Raw genomic sequence first — 20,622 nt, 5'->3', positions numbered from 1 at the left:
AATGTATGTTTCTCTAGTTGTGTGTGTTTGTCTTGGTCTATCATTTTATGGAGTTTTTAAAAGTATCCCTGTCATGATTATTGCACTGGCTGATGGGCATAATTAAGTTTGTGGACTGGGTCAGAAATGTGTGTTGTTGGAAAAGCAAGGAAGCTGGTGGATTTTCTGTTGACAGAAACTGGTTTCCTAAACCTTGCACCATGTGAGGAAGACACATCTAACAAGCATTTTGCACATAAGAAAAAAGGCAGAATAATGGAAACCTAAAAAGGAGAAATAGCCATGCAAAATTGCTGTGACTTTATAGAAATGCAAATCTGTATTAAGAGTTTAGTCATTCACAATCCCTCTTGTGAGATATGTTAAACTTCAATGAGAAAGAAAGGGAATTTTTGACAAAAGTATTTTTGAAATGTTTTTTAAAAGCTCACAGAGAATGAATATAAAGAAAAGCATAAAAATGTAAATTAACTTTTGTCTCCACTTAGAATAGTGATTTTTGTGTTCTTTTCTTCGTTTCTATCCCCAGCATGAAAAGGGAGTATTTACCCAAAAAACAAAATGGAATGAAAAATGATCAAAACCATGGAAAAAGGAGAAAAATAAAACAAGATTACTATTGTATAAAGTAAGTGAGGAATAAAATTTGACGGGATGTCTCGTTTTCCCTAACTAGGTGAGAAAAAGGAACATTCTGTGCAATGATATGATGGCAAATGTAAATTTGATCAAATATATTATTTTGGTTTGCACAGACCACTGAATTAACCTGTTGAATTGAGAAGATATTTGCCATATCCAGAAGTGTATCTGTATGTGGCTTCAAGACTATACACACTCACCTGTGAGTATACCCCAGTGAACACAATAGGGCTTACTTTGGAGTAGGTATGCATAGGACTGGGTTGCACAAGCAATCAAGGGTCTTGTAGAACCTTGAAGACTAACAGATAAAGCTCAGCATCTTTTCTTTTTAAGAGAATTATGAACAGCCAGAGAGAGGAACATCTTCACCACTAATAGGTTGTTCTGGACAAAATGAGAAATGGGATTTTTGAATTTGCCTCTATGTTAGATCCTGAAGGTTGTCTGAAACAGGATACTGGATTAGATTGGAATCCCAAGCATAGTCAGCTGGAGGTAAGTCCCACTGACATCTGTGGGACTTAATTCTGAGTAAATATGGTTAGGAACATGCTATTAATCTGACAGTTGTTTCTATTTCTTAAAAGGGTAAAATCAGGATGTGTAAAAACATCTTTTTAAATGAGTAGAAATAAAGATTACTAGAGAACCTGCTCATTGGAAGATTATTTATAAACAATGTGTCTGAAATTGAGCAGGGGGTTGGACTCGATGGTCTTGTAGGCCCCTTCTAACCCTACTATTCTATGATTCTGTGAAAAGGTTTGCAAAGAATTAGGTCTCATGCGCCTGCCAATGGGTGATGGACTACAGCTCCTATTATCCACAGCCTCTGGATGGGAGTTTTAGTCCAACACATCTGGAGTGCACCAAGTCGGGGAAAGCTGCAGTAGGTTACAACTGGAGAAGACCAACGTTCCATTCTGATCATTGCTCAATTTCTTCCCTTATTTGTAGTAATATCTTCCTCACCCCAAGCTAAAGAAGCTCACATTCCCGACCACTTCCCTCTCTGCTTCCTTCACCAGGTCCTTACATCAGTGCGATACCCTGAACTGTAAGAGCATACGCCATCCTTTCACCCTCTGACTACTACCTTTCTACTGTTCATTCATCCTCAGCTTCTCTGACATCCTTTCTCAGCATTTGTGTGCCAATGTGCTCTGTGTCTGTATAAGGGAGCGGAGGAATTAAGAAGAAAAAATAGCCTTCATACCTCACTGTCAAGTTTGCATACATGCAGTGGAGAGAAGCGCATTCTAAAAATGCCTTGTGCATTAGCTGAGCTGACCAATATCAAAGTAAAAAAGACACGCAGAATGCATAAATAAAGAAGCAGTGTCAAATTAATGAAACCAACACTTCTAAGTATCACTGAATGGTCACTGCTGATGATGTGAATTGCTTTTCTGCATCCAATTTTTTGTAATGAGAGAAAATAAGCCCACACCTGCTTTCTTTCCCAATCATGGTGTACTTCAAAACTAAACAAAAACTGACAATGGACACAATCCGCCAGGAAGTCTTCCTAGCAGTGCAAGCATGCAGCTCTTGCTCATTTCAATGGGACACGTCCAGGAGACCTTGCTGGTGGATTGTGCCGCACAGTGTCTCTTTCAAAACAACTTCACTTTGCCCTCCTCTTTCACTCTTGAGAAAAGGCCAGCTAATTCATAAAACTGTTTGCGTTCTTCATCATCCCCTCAATGGTGAAGGAAAAAAAGTAGTGCCTGTGAGGCCAACGTGAATTTTCGGAGAACGTTTCTTAGATAATGGAATATGGGCAAAAGCATTGGCCTGCTGCAGCACTGAAGTTCATCTACCCTGAGGCTGAAATCTCTTTCATGCTGAACTAACTTCACTGAACCAATATGATTAAAACTAATTGTAGGCTTCTAGGATAGAAAGTGCGGGAAGGGAATCGACCCAGCTACATTTAACTAATGGACAAAGTTTCAATACCAATGAGGTAAAGTGGTGTGTAACCCCTTCCCCATCCCCCCTTCTTTTCCCCTCACACAAAAATACACCTTCTACATCATTGTTTCCAAATGCAATAAATTATTTTTTTTAAAAAAAAAAACCTAAACACACAGTAACTCCTAGTCCTAACTGTACTGTTGTTGTTTGTCTTTAGAAAAGCAAGCAAGCAAGCACGCAAGCACACTGATAAATAAATTGTTTCAGTTCCATACGTCCAGGGCTAGCATTAGCCAAGGTCGTCTCTATGATGGACATGACCTTATGTGGCTCTGAACACACACACATACACAGTGATAAGTCTGGATGCAGGAATCCATGATTGGTCCCAGTGTCTGAAGAGCTGAAATGCGATCTTCCACAACGGACTGTTTCTTGCACACATTTTCTTCCCCCTGCCTTACCTTTCTTCTCTCACTCAAAATATGACAAACACAATCTTTTTCCTATATGGAGGTAACCTTACAACGCCCTGCAGGGCACATATGCTTCTCCCTCCTCAGAGATTATCTCAGTGTTTGAAAAATGTTGCGTGCAAACAAAGTAACCCATGTAGCATCTTCACATGGTTCTTTTTTTATGGGAGCAGATGCAAAGTTTCAATGCATGCAGTCCCTGAGACTACACCCTCCAGGTTCTTTTGCCTATGCTGGTCCACACAGCTGAAATTGTACAAGGTAGGCGCAGCAGAGGCTGAAAACTTTTCGCACGTGGCTTTCCCAGAGGGTAACACTTCCTGTTCTCCCAACTGGGTGAATTGGAATTGTGTGTGTAAGAGACTGCCATCTTGATGTGCCCTAGGGGTTTGTTCAGGTTGGGGAGAAGATACCAAGTGATAAACCCTTCATCTGATGATCTTATTTCCAAGTACAAGATTATGCTGACATGATAAAAAAACAACACCTGTCTTTGACTGATGATCTGAGACAAGCAAATTATCAGTGATAGCTGCAAATTTCATCCATCCATGGTTTTTCACAAGATAAATGTGACTATTACATGACAGCTTGGATGTGAGAAATAGATAATATAGATTATCTATCCTGTATAGATCCAACCTCAGACTTGGTATGGCTATCACTTGATCTTTCACAATAAAAATGTCTGTTTTGCGAATTGGCTTCAGCAAGGCAAAAGAACCCATGGGTGGATACAGACCAACAAGCATGTTTCCCCCATCCATGACTACCTTTGCAGTCAACAAGTGGTGGGAATGCACTGGAGCTAGGTTGTCTGAGCTAGTCCAATGGCACAATGGACCCCTCTGCCACAAAGTTATCAAGAAGCTAGATTTTGAGATGTAAACTAAGTTCCAAAAACAGCCTATGTAATTATGACTCCATTAGAGCCTTAAAACAATGCAGGGCTCACCCATGAATGTATAAACTGCATTCACAGAATACTTTGTTTCAAAAACACTGAACCCAACTAGCATCAGATAATCTTTAGATTAAAAGGTTTTAGGGTTTGCAGCTATACTATACCACAAACAAAGATTTCTACCAGTTCCTACTTTCAGCAAATGAGGGTGACTGACTCACCAGTTTGTAGCAGATACTGGAACTGGTAGTCTCTACAATGCCATACCCCACTATCACAAATTGTAAGTTCTATTTTATAACTCTGGCAAGCTTTAGATTCCAAACATTCTGCTAAATTGGAACTCAGCAGGGCAAACACAGGAGAACAAAGAGATACCCCTTGATTTCAGGTGACAATATAGCTTTCTCAATGAACTGTTTTTCTAGAAGCTATGCTTTCGGTTCCTTCTGCAACAGACACCTCAACACAAGGACCACTTGCTCATGGCACAAAAATCTCATCACACTGGTTTTCCTGTCTTAAAGACAAAACTCTCCTCAGTTCCCTTTTGGGAAGGCAAGGGGAATTTTTTTGTTTTTCTTTTTTGCATCTGTTGTGTTCATTAGACTGTGTTATTAGGCCTCCTGCTACGGGCCAAAAAGGTGCCTATTCAAAACAGGGTGTAATTTGTTTCCCTTTTGCACTGCTTTAAAGGGGCGCTGTGCTCGACATTTCTTCATGTGGTAAGACTGGACTTCATCTCTTCCTGAAGTTCTGCTCCAACCAAAGTCGAACTTCTTGGAGGTTGTAGAAAAAGGGGCCCTTGCCCCCTAGGTAGGCAATTTTTTGTCTTTGTACAATGCACACACGCTCAAAGGAGACCCCATAGGCCACATTGGCATTATTGTCCATGCAGTCAGCCACTATCTGGCACTGAGGTGGCAATGAAAACTGCTTCTGAAGCTGGTGAGCAGCTGCACATCTGTCTTCTTGGTTCCTATGTTTCTTTACATCAAATGAGGATGAGATACCAGGAGCAGCCCAGCCATCCGATGGGTGAGCCTCATCAATGTAGACTAACAGAAAGTCAGCCACACTGGAGAACTCTTCCACCAGCTTGCCAAAGGCCGACAGCTGGTTTGTGAAGGGGGGTCAGGTGGCTGAGCCAAAGTTGACCACCAGCGGGCGCTCCGATTTGGCAAAGTCTAGGAGGTGACACTCAGTGCCATATCTCCCGCTGGAGCTCTTCCATCTGCTGCTGCTGTCACCAGCGCCATTGGGTATGTGGATCACACTGGAATTAGGAGCTTCTCCGCCCAGTTTCACCTGATGTTTAAAACAAACAAAGATGTGATACATTACTATGATTTGCTACTATTTGGTTTGCTTGCTCATTCTCACTAAACAAATAACTGTCAGCTGCTCCACTATTATTATGTTTATAAAATGCTGTAGGAATCCTTTTCACTTTCCCCTAATGTTATAAGAAGAGTATATTCTTGCCTGCTGGTTTTGACTCTACAACTGACTCAGTTGATTATCTTGGCTAAGCTACAAAATTTTAGGGATGTTAAGAGAATTCTGCCACGGATCCCAGGGGGGCCGAATTCCAGTGAATTCAGCCCCCTGAAATCCATGGCGGAACGGAGCCACCCGCCCCTCCACCCCGCGAAAGCCCCACGAAACGGAGCCTACCTGGCTGAGGCTCCAGCTGCAGCTTCGGCGGTGGCGGCTCCAGCTGCTGCCGGGCTGCTGCAGACGCAAATGGAGTCCTGAGTAGGGGACACCATTTGCGTCCCTATGGTAGACCATGATAGACTATGTAAATATTTACGTAGACTATCACAGCTACAGTAGGGACGCAAATGGTGTCCCCTACGCCATTTGCATTCCCGTTTTATCCGTGATAGGCTACGTAAATATTTATGTAGCCTATGACGGCTAAAGCGGGAATGCAAATGGCATAGGGGACGCCATTTGCGTCCCTATGGTAGCCCATGATAGGCTACGTAAATATTTACATAGCCTATCATGGATAAAACGGGAACGCAAATGGCGTAGGGGACGCCATTTGCATCCCTGCTTTAGCTGTGATAGGCTACGTAAATATTTACGTAGCCTATCACGGGCTACCATAGGGACGCAAATGGCATCCCCTACTCAGGACACCATTTGCGTCTGCACCAGCCCGGCAGTGGCTGGAGGCTCCACTGCAGGTTGTCCTGGCTGCGGAGCAGAGACAGCCGGGCAGGATTCCTGGGGGGAGGAACGGATCTCCTCACACACACACCCCATTGAGGATTCCGGGGGGAGGAATGGATCGCCTCCCCCCAACCTGCGGAACCCGGCAGAGCCAGGTAGGAGCGGGGTTTCGTACACCCCTACAAAATTTACCAATGACATAGTTCTAATATATTGTTCAATATAAACAACTTAATATTTAGCATTAACTGATTTCTGAAAATGCTTTCTGAAGTGTGGGGGGGTTTAAAGTGCATGGTGTCATAGAGGTTTCACTGGAAATTGAAACTCATTTTCACAGCCCCGTTACAGTAACTTTTATGAAGTTTTGTTTGCATTAAGAAACATAGTTCCTTGGTCTTGTTTCTCCCACCACCACCACCACCACCCTTTTCTTACTTTTGGATCATTAGACAGGCACTTGCCCTATTGCTGTAGTGGTAATTTAAGGGTTTTATGGCAGAACAGTCACTATGAAATAATGCACCACATACCTTTTTGTGTATATACTGATGCTAGGTAGATGATAGATAGATGACAGATAAAGTTGTTTATTCTGAATAACTCAGTGTCTTCAAAGGCATGAATTATTTTAAAAGCGACTTGCAGAATAGTGCATAGGTACTAGGTATTGTCATCATCTGTACAAGTTATTACTTTAGCCATGAGAGCTAGAAACCTATCTTAAAATGAAAGCCAAGGAGTCTGCAATAAATCCTATTTCTTTCAATTGTATATTTGTATTGCATCCCCATGAGCACATGGAATATAAACTCTAGCCCAGGGATGGGCAACATGTGACCCATGGACAGCATCTACCCCTTCCCCACCATTGTTTTAAAAAATCAGTGGCTTGCTGCTGAAATTACCATTACAGAGGCTTCCCAAGGACAAGGTTAGCTTGAAAACAAGTTACATTTGCCTTAGAAAGCCTCTGCAGCAGTTTGCCACCAAATTCCAGCAGCAAACTGGTTTTTTTAAAAAAATTGTGCCTGCTAGCACAACGCCAAATATTGGTAGTGTGGCAACAGTGGCAAGAGTGAGGCCTGTGAGGGGCTGGTGATTGGAAAATTGGCCCCTGGACCACCTGAAGCTCCCACCTCTGGTCTAGCCTAAAGGGCTCAGGCAACATGGGAATAGTTTTATTTTAGGACAAGTCAAAATGAGATTGTGTGGTCATACGTCCTAGTTTACAGATTATATTCCTCTATTTAAAGGGCTGACCTGTCCAAGAACCATAAGAAAGGACAGAAGGGACCTTGAAGTTGCCTGTCCACAGTTAGCCATGTGGACAGCCGAATGAGCAGGCAGGCACACAGGTCGCCTGATCAGTCTTCCCCACTATGGTTTGATGTACTGTGTTTCTATTTAAATCATAATAACCGTTTCTAAATTTGCATCTATACGTATAAATTAGCATCTGCAAATGTTATCCTAATCTGTGTCCTCTTTTGCCCATATTTATGGCAATGTGTAAGTGGCCAGTCCACACTAGAATGAAGAGGATGTGTTATTCATGTGAAGTTTACTTCAAGGCCCAGACACAGTTGTTGATGACCAAGGATGCGTTTGCATAAACTCCTAACTCAAACTAAAAGCCCCTTTGATGACACGATTATTCTGTGGATTTCTCAAGAATCATGAAAAAGCCATGCAGTTTATTTTACCGATTGTGACAAAGTAAAACAGGGAATCCCAAATTTCTGATGAAAAAATACATACCTGCATACTACCAAAATACTGAAGTATATAAAGAAGAGAATAAATGAACTGATTCAAAGGACGACCAACCACTGGGTGAATGGTAACTGTGTGGGGAAAGCACTGGAAAAACGACACTGATTGACTGCCAGCCCATGGTATGTGTACATCTGCTGCCACATGTAGGATGTTCTTTTTGCAGGCTACTCCATTCACTCAAAAACCAAGTTTTGCCTGCAGGTATCACATACCAGATGGTCATATGAATGGGGCTCATTGTTTGCTATGTTAAAAGGGTAAAAAGGAAAGCAAAATCCATGCAATAGCGTCTTCATTTTGTACCCTCCACTCACTACTTAATTCCATTCTTAAAATGAATAGATCCTTAAAACCTGGAAGGAAAGGGGTTGGGGAAGGACCAGGTTCTCTTGGACATTTGTTATCATTTGGTCTTTCAAGTACTAAACTGCTTTGGTGCCAAGGCATTCGTTTAATTATGTTCCGACAATGGAAGGGTGTTCTCTGTGCCTCTCTCCCAAACACAATACCTTACAAACCAAGGGGTGAAGCTTGACTTTGGAAGCACAATAATAGCTGGTTTCACGTCATCACATATCTGGAAAGTTACCAAGCCATCCACTGGTGTAGCTAGCATCACTGCATTTCCCACAGCAACAAAGGAAATCTCATGGCCACAGGTTACCTATCGTATTAATTTTTTGCTACTAGGAGTCTTTGTGTTTGTTTGGAGATTTTGTCCTTAATGAGAATGGCTTGCCAAGCAGACATTCACAGGGTCTCCTCTGCTCTTGCAGTGGAGTAATTAGGTCGGTGCCTTGTTCCATGCTAGCATTAGCCACTCCAAAAAACCAACCCTGCCCAGTAGTTAATGCTCAGACACAACCAGCAGCATCTCCTGCTAATTGGTCTTGATGAAGTTCTAACATTCCCAAAGGGCCTCTTTATTCTAGCAGGCTCAGGAATTGGATTGACATCCACTTCATAAGGCTTTTTTGTTTCTTTGTTGTTGTTATTCATTATTGAAAGGGGGTGGAATTAGCTCTTGGAAAGATACCCACAACACACCACAATGAAATGTCATCCAAAAAAAAAAATATTGCTCTGCCAAACCTCTTTTGAAATTACAGACAAAAGCAGGCAAGAGAGCCATTCTGAGAAACAAACCCAGAAAATTCTGCTCACACGCAATAACTCTGGCTCCAGAGTTCCTATAATCATGGACTTCTGTCTGTGCTAACCAGTCAGCTACACAGTGTGCCTGCTATGGGGGTGGACACAGAAACTGAGCTATGATTTTCTATCTCATCTAGTTTTCCTTCAGCAGGAAGCTAGGATTCTAGGAAGTTGTCCTTCCACAGCTACCTCAAGTAATCAATCTTGTGAACTCAAAGAAGTAAGTGAAGTTATTCTTGTTCTCCCTCTCAACTCAGGTTTGTCCAATGATGGTCAGTAGGTTCATGAGAAATAAAAGGGAATTCAGGCAATACATCACTAACTTATGGAATTCATTGCCACAAGATGAGAAGTTGCTTAAATGGCTTTAAAAAGGAGCAGACATACTCACAGGGGATATCAAAAGCTAGATGTACTGAAATGAAATGACCACATTTCAAGGTAATATATTACAGATTGCCAGATTCTGGAGATAAACAACACTGGTTGTCTATATCACACTCATGTCCTGCTTATGACTCATCACAAACTCTAAGCATCTGGCTGGCTACTTTTAAAGAAAGAGAAAGCTGGACTAGATGGATGTCTGTTTGTGCATAAGGCTAAATCTGCATTTTTAGTTAACTGCCCAGACTCAAAGGATCTCACTTTAAAACTGCACTCAGTGGCAAGGGCATGAGTAGCGTTGCTTTTGCATGCAGACTGAAAAATGAGGTGGGAGAGGCAGGGGGAAAAAGAGACCCATTCATAAGCCATTGACCAGAAATAGAACTTGCCACTGTGGTTCATTTAACACCCATGAACAAAGCATCACAGCATTTACACTTTTTCCATCCTTATTTTAAGGGATAAAATCATAAGTCTTTTCAGATCCTGTACACTGATGCTTTTTAAGCCCATCATTAGAGACCTCTGATCTCTGTGGCAGGCTGTGTCCTTACAGAAAATAGATGTTGCCAGATAATTAGCAGGCTGCAGCACTGGCCGTTTAAACATAGACATGGTGTATTAGGGCTATGTACAGAATCCCTCTGAGCAGTCAAATACTTCTGAAGAACCTGTCTTTGATTTTGTTCCATTCACAGACATCCAAGCTTTTAGCAGCTTATCATTGCCCAGCGATTCATCCAAATTTTCATCAGCCACTGGCAGGGAGACAATTCATAGTTACTATTGGAGGGTTTCCACACATGACCCAAAGTTATGCTAAGCTGCTCAGAGGCCATGTAAAGTCCATGTAGTCCCTGGAAAGCCACACCCATTAGGACACAGCAACAGAGGAATGTAGCAAGCTGCCTTATACTGAGACAGACCAGGGGTCTATCTAAGCTTAGTACTGTCAACACTGACTGTCAGTGGCTCTCCAGGGTTTCAGGCAGGAGGTTTTCCAGCCCTACCTGGAGACACCAGGGATTGAATTTGGGACCTTCTGCATGCAAAGCAGGTCCTCTACCACTGAACTATGGCACCTCCTGGAAGCTGTCAAGCCAAATCTCCCCTTTGCCAGGTGCCATCTGTTTGCCAATTGCCAAACATCATCCTCATCTTCCCTCCTCCCCTATTAAGCACCTCCTTCTGTCCCTCACCTCTCATAGGCCTGAATCATCCATTATGCTAGCTACATACAGGCTTTGCACCCCAAGCCTTCGTTTCACGTGAATGAACAAAGCATATCGTAAAGTACAGAAACAGATACCAATGAAGCACAGAAGGCTCTCCTTTGATATGTCTGTTGGCTTCTTGGCAGCGGAAGTTCTCCTTTGAATATGCCTCAATCAGAATGAAATTAAAGTGGGTACTGTCCATATCAGTACAGGAAGGGTGCAACATTTCTCAGGAACTAGATCAAAGAAGCTGAAAAGATAGTTGTGGAAGAACTGTATATTCCCTCAGGTCCATGATGATATTCTTTCCTTTCAGCCTCAGTGGATTTGGGGGAAGTCACAGTGACAGGAATGAACACATTCCCAGGCACAACAAGCCTAGAGTTAGCAAGTTCATCCTTCCCAAACTACATAGGAAACGATTTGTGATCTTGCTTTTTAAAAATAGTTTGTGAATGTTTGTGCCTGAATATCCTACTGAGATTAATTCTCCGCACTCTAGATTGTGTACAAGCACAGCCCTCTCAATGTCAGCTTGGGAGAAACTAGTCACTGTTTCTTAATAAACATCCAATAAGGCTATTTTGGACTTAGAACTACTGGACAATGTTTTTTTTAATAGAGAGCTTCTTTCATAAGATACTCTCTCACTGCTGTGAAATACAAAGAAAGGCACTTCCCTGAACTCCGGGCCAATGTAAACAAAGATGATGAAAGCAGATAGGTTTAGGCTAAGAGGCCTTGTTCCATTGCCCTAAAAGCCTGCCAAAATAGCTTACTCTCCCAGTGGTGTGTCAAACAGACAAAAAGTCAGAGAGAAGCCCATCCATTATTCTGCCTTTGTCTGCTTTTGTAAATATTGCCTCTGCAGTGATGCTACACAACACTGTCTCTCATCAGTCATACTGGGATACCCTTCTAGGAAGTATTGTAGGCCCCACCCTCTAGGAACAAGTGCATCCAAGAAGTGAAGAGTCACAGCCAAGAGCTGTTCCTATCCCCAAATGTGGATCCTGGTATGAATTTTCCCGGATCACAGACACACCCATCCACCTTTGAGTCTTTTTCACACTTATCTATACAGTCACATATATCCCTTTAAAGCATTAAAGTACTGTATATCCTATTTACACACATGTGTATATAAATAGCTTTGCACACTGGGAGGAAAAGTCACCCAGGCAAAGCTAGTGCTGAAAGAAGAGCCCCTCGAGTCTTGCAAAAAAATGACTGGAAGGACCAACAGATCCCCTCTACCATGCCTCAAACAGTCTTACACTCCAGCTATTGGGACTTTCCTGGCAATCAGCACTAATGTGTGCACACAAATAATGGTTCAGCTGGAAGTGGGAGTGGCTCAGGTAGGTTAGGTTGGAAAAAAGCAGGTGGGTTTCCCCCTTGGAGACTTCAACCAAAGCTTTTGGACAAATTGCCAGCTGAGCCTACAACAAGTCCTGTCCTGCCTGTAGGCAGTTCTCGCTGGATGCTGATATCCCCAGCCAGAGTAACCCCTCTTGGTTTCTGTGTCTGCCTTCTGCTTTGAGGGTGCAAGCACACAGAAAACTGCAACAGCTGCCACTTAACTTGGGAAGGTCTGGGCACCTCAGTCCTTTGAACAGCTGATTCCATGGGGAAAAAATGTTCTCCCCAGCACAAGTAGAGGTGGCTGGTGCAGAGCTGCACCACTGCCCTGTATATCTTTGAAAAATCAAAGATTGCTCTTCTAGAAATTCCCTGCTCTGAGGTGTATCTTGGACCATTCCATGCAACTCACACCCACTTAACTAAAGTGAAGCTGGCACACTTTCACTGGCTTGGTTCCAGTTAGATTAAGCGTTAAGCTTTGAGTAGATGGAAATAATAGCCAAAATGATTAAGATCTTGTGCTATGCAGAATAGGCTTCCCTTAACCTGATCTTGCCTTGATGCCAGCCCACCAAGACCCTAAGCTGGCATTTCTGATGGGGGAATCTCTTTGTGGGATCCCCAATCATTACAGGGGTTTGAACCAGCATTAAAACCTATAGAAAACTCTAGAGGATGCGCTATACAACACAGAGCTGTAGCACCCTCCAACACAGCCTTTTATATGTGCATTAAGAGGTATCCCATGTATGCTCTTCCTTCTCCTGGTCCAGCTCTATCATGTTTCCCAAGGTCCTGGTTTGGGTTCTTAAGAAAGGGCTGTAGGTCAGCGGTAGAGTACGTGATTTGCATGCAGATAGTACCAGGTTCGAGTCTTGTCATCTCCAGATAACGCTGGAAAGACTCCACAGGAGAGTGTAGCCAATACTGAGCTAGATGGTCTGACTCAGTACAAGGCAGCTCCTTATGTTCTTATGAGTCTGCCTCTGAATTTCCAGTTGCTGGGAAACAACAGCAGTAGAGGGCTATTGCCCTCATGTCCTGCTTGTGGGCTTCCCAGAGGCAGCTGGCTGACCACTGTGGGAAACAGGATGCTGGACTGGCCCTTTGGTCAGATGTTCTTATTGTCTCTTCTTATGTTCTTATTGTCTTCAGCCCTGGAGATTCATGGCATCATTGCTGAAAACACTGTCACAGGGGAACAGTGAGATCTGTCTGTGGAACTTCAGGCAACCCCCACACTGATCTGAAGATCATCATGCAAGGCCAGTGAAAGGAAAGTCCACTGTGTCCTGCATGATTCTTTGTGCTCTTTGCACTTGTGGCTCCTACAGATCACACACACACACACACACTCCATGGAGATAAAAATAAAATAAAAAACCTGGAGAGGCTGGGTTTTTTTCCTAGCTTTTTACTAGAGCTTGATGCACACCATTTGCTTTAGAAGTCCTGCAAGCTTTGGACATTTATATTTGTATTAGGTCTCATACAGTAATGCAATGTTAGGCCACCTGAAAATGTTTTTTTGCTGTATGTTATTTCCTTCTTCCTTACTGGACTTCATAAAACCAGGCTCCATGCAGTGCTGAAGCATAACCTGATATACAGGGAAACATTTCTTGCCTTCAAAGAGCGCCAGCACTGACTGCTGGGCTGTCTGCATTACTTATAAACATATGTGTCATTGTGCATAGATCAAACTTGGTGGCACCGTCTGCTGCAAAGTCTATATTGGCACTCATCTGGATGACCTATATAACTTAGGAATATTGTGGATATCCTGCACATATACAATCAGGGGTTTTAGTCATCATGTTTTCCCAGCAGTCACATCATTCTCTAAACATGTGATGGAATACAGCTGCCTTTTTTATACTAACGCCATCCAGCAATGTTACAGGACCTTTTGGAGCAGGAGCAGGAGGTCTCCTCAAGAACAAGCCCTCTCTTTGAACTCTTCTTCTATAATATAAAGATACCCAGCCTTAAACACTGGCTCCATTAACCCTCATTATGATAATTAGCCTTGTTATAAAAAACTTCTCTGTGCAACACAGGGTGTGCTTGCCTCCTGGGGGCTGCTATTCAAATGATAAGGAGAGAACAGTACAGCAAAAATCCACACTGAATCTGGCTGGTGTTCAAATCGGAAAGCAAAGTTCAGCAAGTATGTAGAAACCCACTAAAGCTGGGTAAAAAATATGCAAAAGAGAAAAATTGGGCAAACGTGAGAAAATCATCAAAAGCTCTCTCGAATGAAACAGAATCAGCATATGCCAGCTTTAGCAACAAATTACCCATGTATTGAATAAGCCCATTAAATAATGCTTTTGCACCCTCAACTTTAAAGTTAGCACTGTTGCTACTGGTTATTGCCCTAAATGCCAGCTTCCTAACAAAGTAACTGTATTAAGGTGTCTGCTTCTGCTGCTTGCAGAGACACCTTAAGAGAAAAGACAAATGTGTAAGCAATATCTCACATCTGGAAGTGATCTTAGTTAATGTGATGTTAATTAAGAGCAAGCTTAGTAAAGGGAGAGGCTCTTTTCTTCTCAACTCTCCCTGCAACCTCCATTACTGCCTGGCCTTCTTCTCAGTTCCCTTTACCCATTCCACCCTGTTATTCTACATCACATTCTGGCCTTCCACAAGTAAAATGAGATGTTATCATTGCATACTTCATTACATTATAGAGCAGGGCATTTGGGCATTGCTCAAACACATTAACAGTGCAGTGTGTAGAATCTGGAAACACTATTAATGGAAACAAGATCCAAGCTGATCATGGCTGCTTCTTCCTTTCTCTTTATTGCTCAAGGCTACAGGGAAGAGATATACAATGACTTTATCAACTCCTATGTAATCCACCCTTCCTACACACACACACCCCTCTCTCTCAGAACGATTACATCGCTTGCTTGTTCATGCTCCCATTCTCTGTAGCAGAAACCTCTATGTTCTGTTCTCCCGTAAGAATCTTGCAGATGTGGTATTAGCACGACCTTTAAAACCCAAGAGAACATTCACAACCATTACTACCCCTCAAGTCTCATGAGAGTTATATTGTTTGTGTCTGTTCTAGAGATATCCTCTGAAAACTTGCATAAAACAACAGCAGCAGTATTGGCAGCAGGAAGACCTGGAAGAGTGGTAAGAAGTTTCTGAAGGACATCTGCCCTCCAGGACTTCCTGTTACTATCACTGCCATTACAGGAGACCAGAGTCAGGTGCCAAGGCAGTTAGACATCAGCCTCAGTGAGGAAGACCTGCCTGCACAGAGACTGGGCTCTGGCTGCTGAGCTAAACCTGGTAGCCTGTTTCCCAGCTGGCTACACTGCAGGACTGATGAGGCACCAAAACCAGGAGAAAGCTGGGGAGAGGAGTCTATATATTACTGTCGCCCCAGTGACCCCACAGGCACTACCCCTCGGAGCCACTGATATCTTCTGCTGAAAACAACAGTGGCAGCAGTATTGGCAGCAGAAACACCTGTTGGATGGACTGGAGAAAGGACTGTGTGGAACAGCCTTCCCCAACCTGGTCCCTTCCCCAACCTGTTGCCCTCCAGATGTATTGGACTGCAATGGCCATGGTGGCTGGGAATGATCGGAGTTTCAGTCCACACATCTGGAGAGTGTCAGGTTGGAGATGGGTACTGTAGAAGATACACCCCCTTAGCTGCCACCATCTTTTGAGGTGAACACTGCCAGGAGATGCAGGATATCATTGTTTAGTATCATGAACAGCATCTGGCATTCCAAAGACAAAGAACTTAAATAAGAGGCTCATTTCTCTGGCCCCAGAAATTCTCTCAGACCAGCAGGACAACAATATTCAGAAAGCACTAGTGGGACCTGCAACAAAACACTGCAGTCTGGAGTGCTCTGGTTCCAGGTTCCAGCCAATGCACCTTACCTTCTTTCAAGAATACTCTATTCCAGCCTTCCATGACTTGATACTGGCTGGGGATGAGTTATGGCCCAACACATCTGGAAGGCATCAGGTTGGGGAAGACTGGTCTATTCTATTCCCCCCCCCCCACTGGTTCTTCCTCCTCCAAAAGTCAGCCAGCATTCTGTGGCTACTGAATCTTCATTGGGCGATTTCTGGATATCCCCCCGCCCTTACGTTTTTCCTGTCAATATTATTTTGCACTTCCTCCAAGACTGCTGATGCCTCCCTCTTATGTGAGGATGGGGCCATTTTGACTACATAAGGATCCACACCCAGATAATGAGTTCACTATCAGTATACAGGAACTTCTTCAGCACCTGGATACTTTATACAATTTATAATTGTGAGGACACTATTACCTGCCTATAAACTGAATGTCGTTATTGTGAACCACTTTGAAAACCATGACAGTCCAAAAGAAGAATAAAATGATTGTAAAATAAAAGAAACTGACTGTCGCTCCAAGAATCCCAGCATAGGGGACTGAGGATAACATAATCTATTCCACTAGCTAGCACATTAAAGCCACTGTGTTGTCTTGTTTTGGTCACCTATCATTCTGCATAACAGTTTTCACCTCTGCAGAATCACTGGCAACCTGGCACTCAAAGTGGTGCTCCAACACAAATGCATAGTTCAGAACAGTTAGACAGGATTTAAACTACTTCAGATTAGTCTTGTGGTACATCACTCATAAAACAATACAAACCTTACTAACACAAACGCTTTGGGGGATGTTTTACTCCCCCAAGCCAAATTCGAATGTAGCTCAGGGTAGTAAAATGTCCTCAAACAAATCCATGTGTGTGATGTCCAAAGAAGAGCACTTACGTCCCTGGATCTGTTTTTGTTTTAAAAAATGCATGGGGCATTTTTACCTCAATATTTTCCATTGGCTGGGACAAAAAAGCACCCCAATGGCAAAAATTCATAGATTTCTTGGCATATGTTATGCCCTGGGCACTTTTTGTTACAGAAAGAAAACTGTTAATAGTACCTGGCTGAAACTAGGAGACATTGTTTATTACTGTGCACATGACAATGTCCTAGAAGGACTACATTAAAGGTCTACATTTGTGTAAATTCTGCAGTGAAAAGTGTACCTGGGGTACCATGACGCTGTTAGAATTAATCAGATAATTATTTCTAAGATTTTAGTCTTCTACATTCCAACATCAAGATACCAATGAGGTTTGAGCAGCAGAGCGCTTTCAAAACATGGGGGTCACCTATAAGCATATTCTAAATAGAAACCTTTTTAGAGAACCTTGGGATAGCTATAGACTGCCCAATGAGCTCATTTATTCAAGGATAGTTCTAGCTATCATGTGAGAAACATTTATGCAAAGATGGTATCCCTGGGTACCTAACCCCCTATATTACTTGTGATTTTACTATGGGAGCTCTCCATGGTGCAAAGGATCTCTTAGTAGTAGGAAATGGCTAAATTGTAAGAGTAACCTGAATTACCAATTTCTCAGCAGTTGTCACAGTACAGCCTGCTTTCATATGGTAGACCCTGTGATTCCATTTGACATGAATGAGAATCAAGTGTATTCTCACATACTGCAGTTAAAAGGATTGGACCACTCTACTCTAAGATTAATAGTATAAGCTCCTTAGCTATACAACACTGGCTAATTTAGTTTTATACCCAAAGTTGTGCACAGAATTTTCACCATTTCTGAAAGACTGGGGATATGTGTGTGTATACGCACATAGGCACGCACACGCGCACTTCTAGAATGTAAACAATAGAGGTTTTTTATGAGTATCTTAGAGCTTAGAAGCTTAAGGCTTCTGTTTTGTTACTTAAAACAATAAAAGCACAGCACTTCCCATTACTGTAAGTGTTGGTGATCCTATCAATAGGAATTGGGGAAATATCAGGCACCTAAGTGAAAACTTGGCAGGTAAGAAAAGAGGCATCATTTCAGGTGTGTCACTGTGCACTGCTTCTGAATCTGTTAACCCAATCTTCACATGCCCCAGCAGGAGGTTGCTGAAGTCAACAGGGGGAGTTTCCACTGGTGAAGCTCTTTGAGGACCACCCAAACAGTTTACTAACCACTAAGTACTGAAAGCCTCCTGCTTACTAAGTGTTCTGAAAAATTTATGTCCCCTCTTGCAGCCTTCTCACATGGTGTGTGTGTGTGTGTGTGTGTGTGTGAAACTCCAAAATTGACAGTAATCTTGTTCACTGCATAGTTCCCATCTGCAAACTGCAAATAATAACAAGCTGTCCTGTTTTGGCATAGAGAAGATTATTTAATTTCAATTCTGCATAGTCATTGAAATTAACTGGAAGCACCAAGCACTATCAGTAAAATAGTCTTTTCTCATTGCTAGTAGACAATGAGTAATTTTGATAACTGTGAAGGTAGGACATTGTGATTTTCTATTTGCACATTCAGTGTGCAGTCCTGCACTTACTTACACCCACATAAATATTCAAAAGAAAGACATGCATTTATATATTTAATATTATGCATTTAGGGCATTAGGAAGGGTCTTTTTGTGAGACAGAGAAAAATACACCAATAAATACAATATTGTTAACATGTAAAGCTTTAAAAAGAGTTACTGGGGTGCTACTAACTGGTCAGAAGATGCGCAACACAGAAAGGTTTCTTATTAAACAGATTCATACAGAATAACTAAATCCATTCAGCTTAATTAGAGAGGGTTTTTCCCCCCTAAAAAACAATTGTAATGAAATCATACATTTGAATAAGCTAAGGCTGGAGCTGGGAGGCAGGAATTTCAGAGTTCAAACCCTGGCTATGTTATTCTCTGTGCTAAATACCTCAGATCATGACACTTACCCTCATTGTGTTGTTTTGACAAACTTTATGTACATCTTATCCCAATTCCCTTTCTACCTGCAGTGGAAACTAATGTCCTCATTCAGAACCCTGTTCCTTAACACCCCTGTTCCACCCTGTGCCCACAAACCCACCTGCTTGTAGGCATCAAGGAGGAAGCTGTTCCAGACGCAGCGCAGCCCCTCCGATGTGAGCATCCTTCGCCACTCGCCACGTGCAGCCTTGGAGCGGCTTAGGAGAAGCACCATGTGCTTCAGGAGGACCACCGAGTCATAGAGCGCAAGGAAGAGGCAGTTGGAGAAAAAAACCGGCAGTATCTGAAGCGTGATCAACAGGTCCACACTTAACAGACCCATCTTGTTTGCTGCTGCTGCTCTTCAAAGGCTTCCCTTGAGTTCCCTCGTCATGCTCTGTACCCTCATTAAAAAAAAATTAAAATAAAATAAAATAAAACACAAGGTGCTTCTTAAAACTCATTGTGCCCGTCTCCTCTCTCATAAAGTTGTCTCAAATGGACCAGAGCTGCTTAAAAAAACATAACTCAAAACGCCAGCATGAAAGTCTTTCCAACCTGAACTGCTTTTAATTTTTCAGAAACTAAGTCAAACTATGTTGTTTTTCCTTAGCCAGTAGCCCTTTCAGTCCGTTAGAGAGAGAGAAGGAGAGAGAGAAACAGAAAGAGAGACAGCTGTGCTGCCAATTGCCTGCAGTTCTAAAACTGAAGCCGAACAACTGCTAACTTTTCCTCTAACGCTGAGCTATGTCAGCGCTAAGCAGCTCTCTCATTCCTTTATCACCAAAGCTATCAGGTGAAACAAAACTTTTTTGTGGGGGAGGAAAGTCTTTGAACACAAACTTTCTGCTCTTTTGCTCATTCCGTCTCTCGGTCTCTCCCCTGCCACTCTTCTTTCTCTTTCCCTCTCGCTATCTGCCTGTGGTACAAAGTGCTTTCCCTCTGGAGTTCTAGCTTGGTTCCCTCAAGCCTTTTATACATTCCCTGGCTAATTGCTGCAATAGAGAAATGAAACCCTAATCTTAGTAAAGATCTTGACGTCAATGTAAAAGAGGTCTTTACTTTGGCCAGGACTGCAGTGAATAGAAAAGTAAAATTCTCAAAACTCTCTCTCTCTCTCTCTCTCTCTCTCTTTAAAGGAAAGAGAAGGGGGTAGGGAGGGAAGAATTTTGCTTTGTTGTTTAAAAAAAATCTCCAGATACCTCTGATGGGTTTTTTTTTTCTTTCAGAAATGCTTTCAAACTTTGGAAAAATATTTTCATATGACGTGGAAAGTGACACAGAGACAGGGTCTTCTATTGTTTAGAAGAGATTTTTTCATTCTTAGATTGGGTTTTTTTAATTATTATTTTGCCCTTTTGTATTTTCCAGGAAGGTGTGAGAGCTGATGCATCCTAGAAAAGGGCATATTTTAGTATGTATCCCTCCCACAACCATCAAGCACAAAAGCATGTGCTGTTTTAAACATCTTTTGTCGTCTTCTTGGTATTTAAGGAAACGCAAGAAACACCCAGGTCTGACTTCATCTGCTGATGTGGAAGGGAATTAAAGGGCAGGGGGTGGGGGAGAGAAGAGTAAAGTTTGAACTGAGCTTTGGTTTGAAACGGAAGTTCATCACTGTACTGAATTTGGAGGTGATGTAAAGCACGGTGTCTCACACATTCCAATTATAAAGCTACAAGGGGCTGTATTTATTTGTATGGATCTATCCTGCCCCCACCTTACAAATAATGCATTGCTTTACTCCAAGGGGACCACTATTTCTTCTGGAAGATCCAGATACTCCATAAGGGCC

The 20,622-nt window shown here is 42.5% G+C and overlaps 1 protein-coding gene across 1 annotated transcript; it reads right to left on the bottom strand.

Moving 5' to 3' along the window:
- Nucleotides 1–4,533: 4,533 nt before the first annotated feature.
- DIO2 (iodothyronine deiodinase 2) lies at nucleotides 4,534–19,771 on the bottom strand. Its single transcript, XM_084827027.1, has 2 exons — nucleotides 18,949–19,771; nucleotides 4,534–5,253 (listed from the first exon to the last, which is right to left on the bottom strand). The coding sequence occupies exons 1-2, from the start codon at nucleotides 19,168–19,170 to the stop codon at nucleotides 4,636–4,638; spliced, it is 840 nt and encodes a 279-aa protein (XP_084683153.1). The 5' UTR covers nucleotides 19,171–19,771; the 3' UTR covers nucleotides 4,534–4,635.
- Between the last annotated feature and the right edge of the window lie 851 nt (nucleotides 19,772–20,622).

This window comes from Heloderma suspectum, chromosome 1, assembly GCF_057233095.1.
Source record: "Heloderma suspectum isolate Gila_16-S chromosome 1, 16-S_ref, whole genome shotgun sequence".
NCBI lineage: Eukaryota > Metazoa > Chordata > Lepidosauria > Squamata > Helodermatidae > Heloderma > Heloderma suspectum.
The sequence above is the reverse complement of the archived record's forward strand: the minus strand, read 5'-3'. Positions and strand labels throughout refer to the sequence as shown.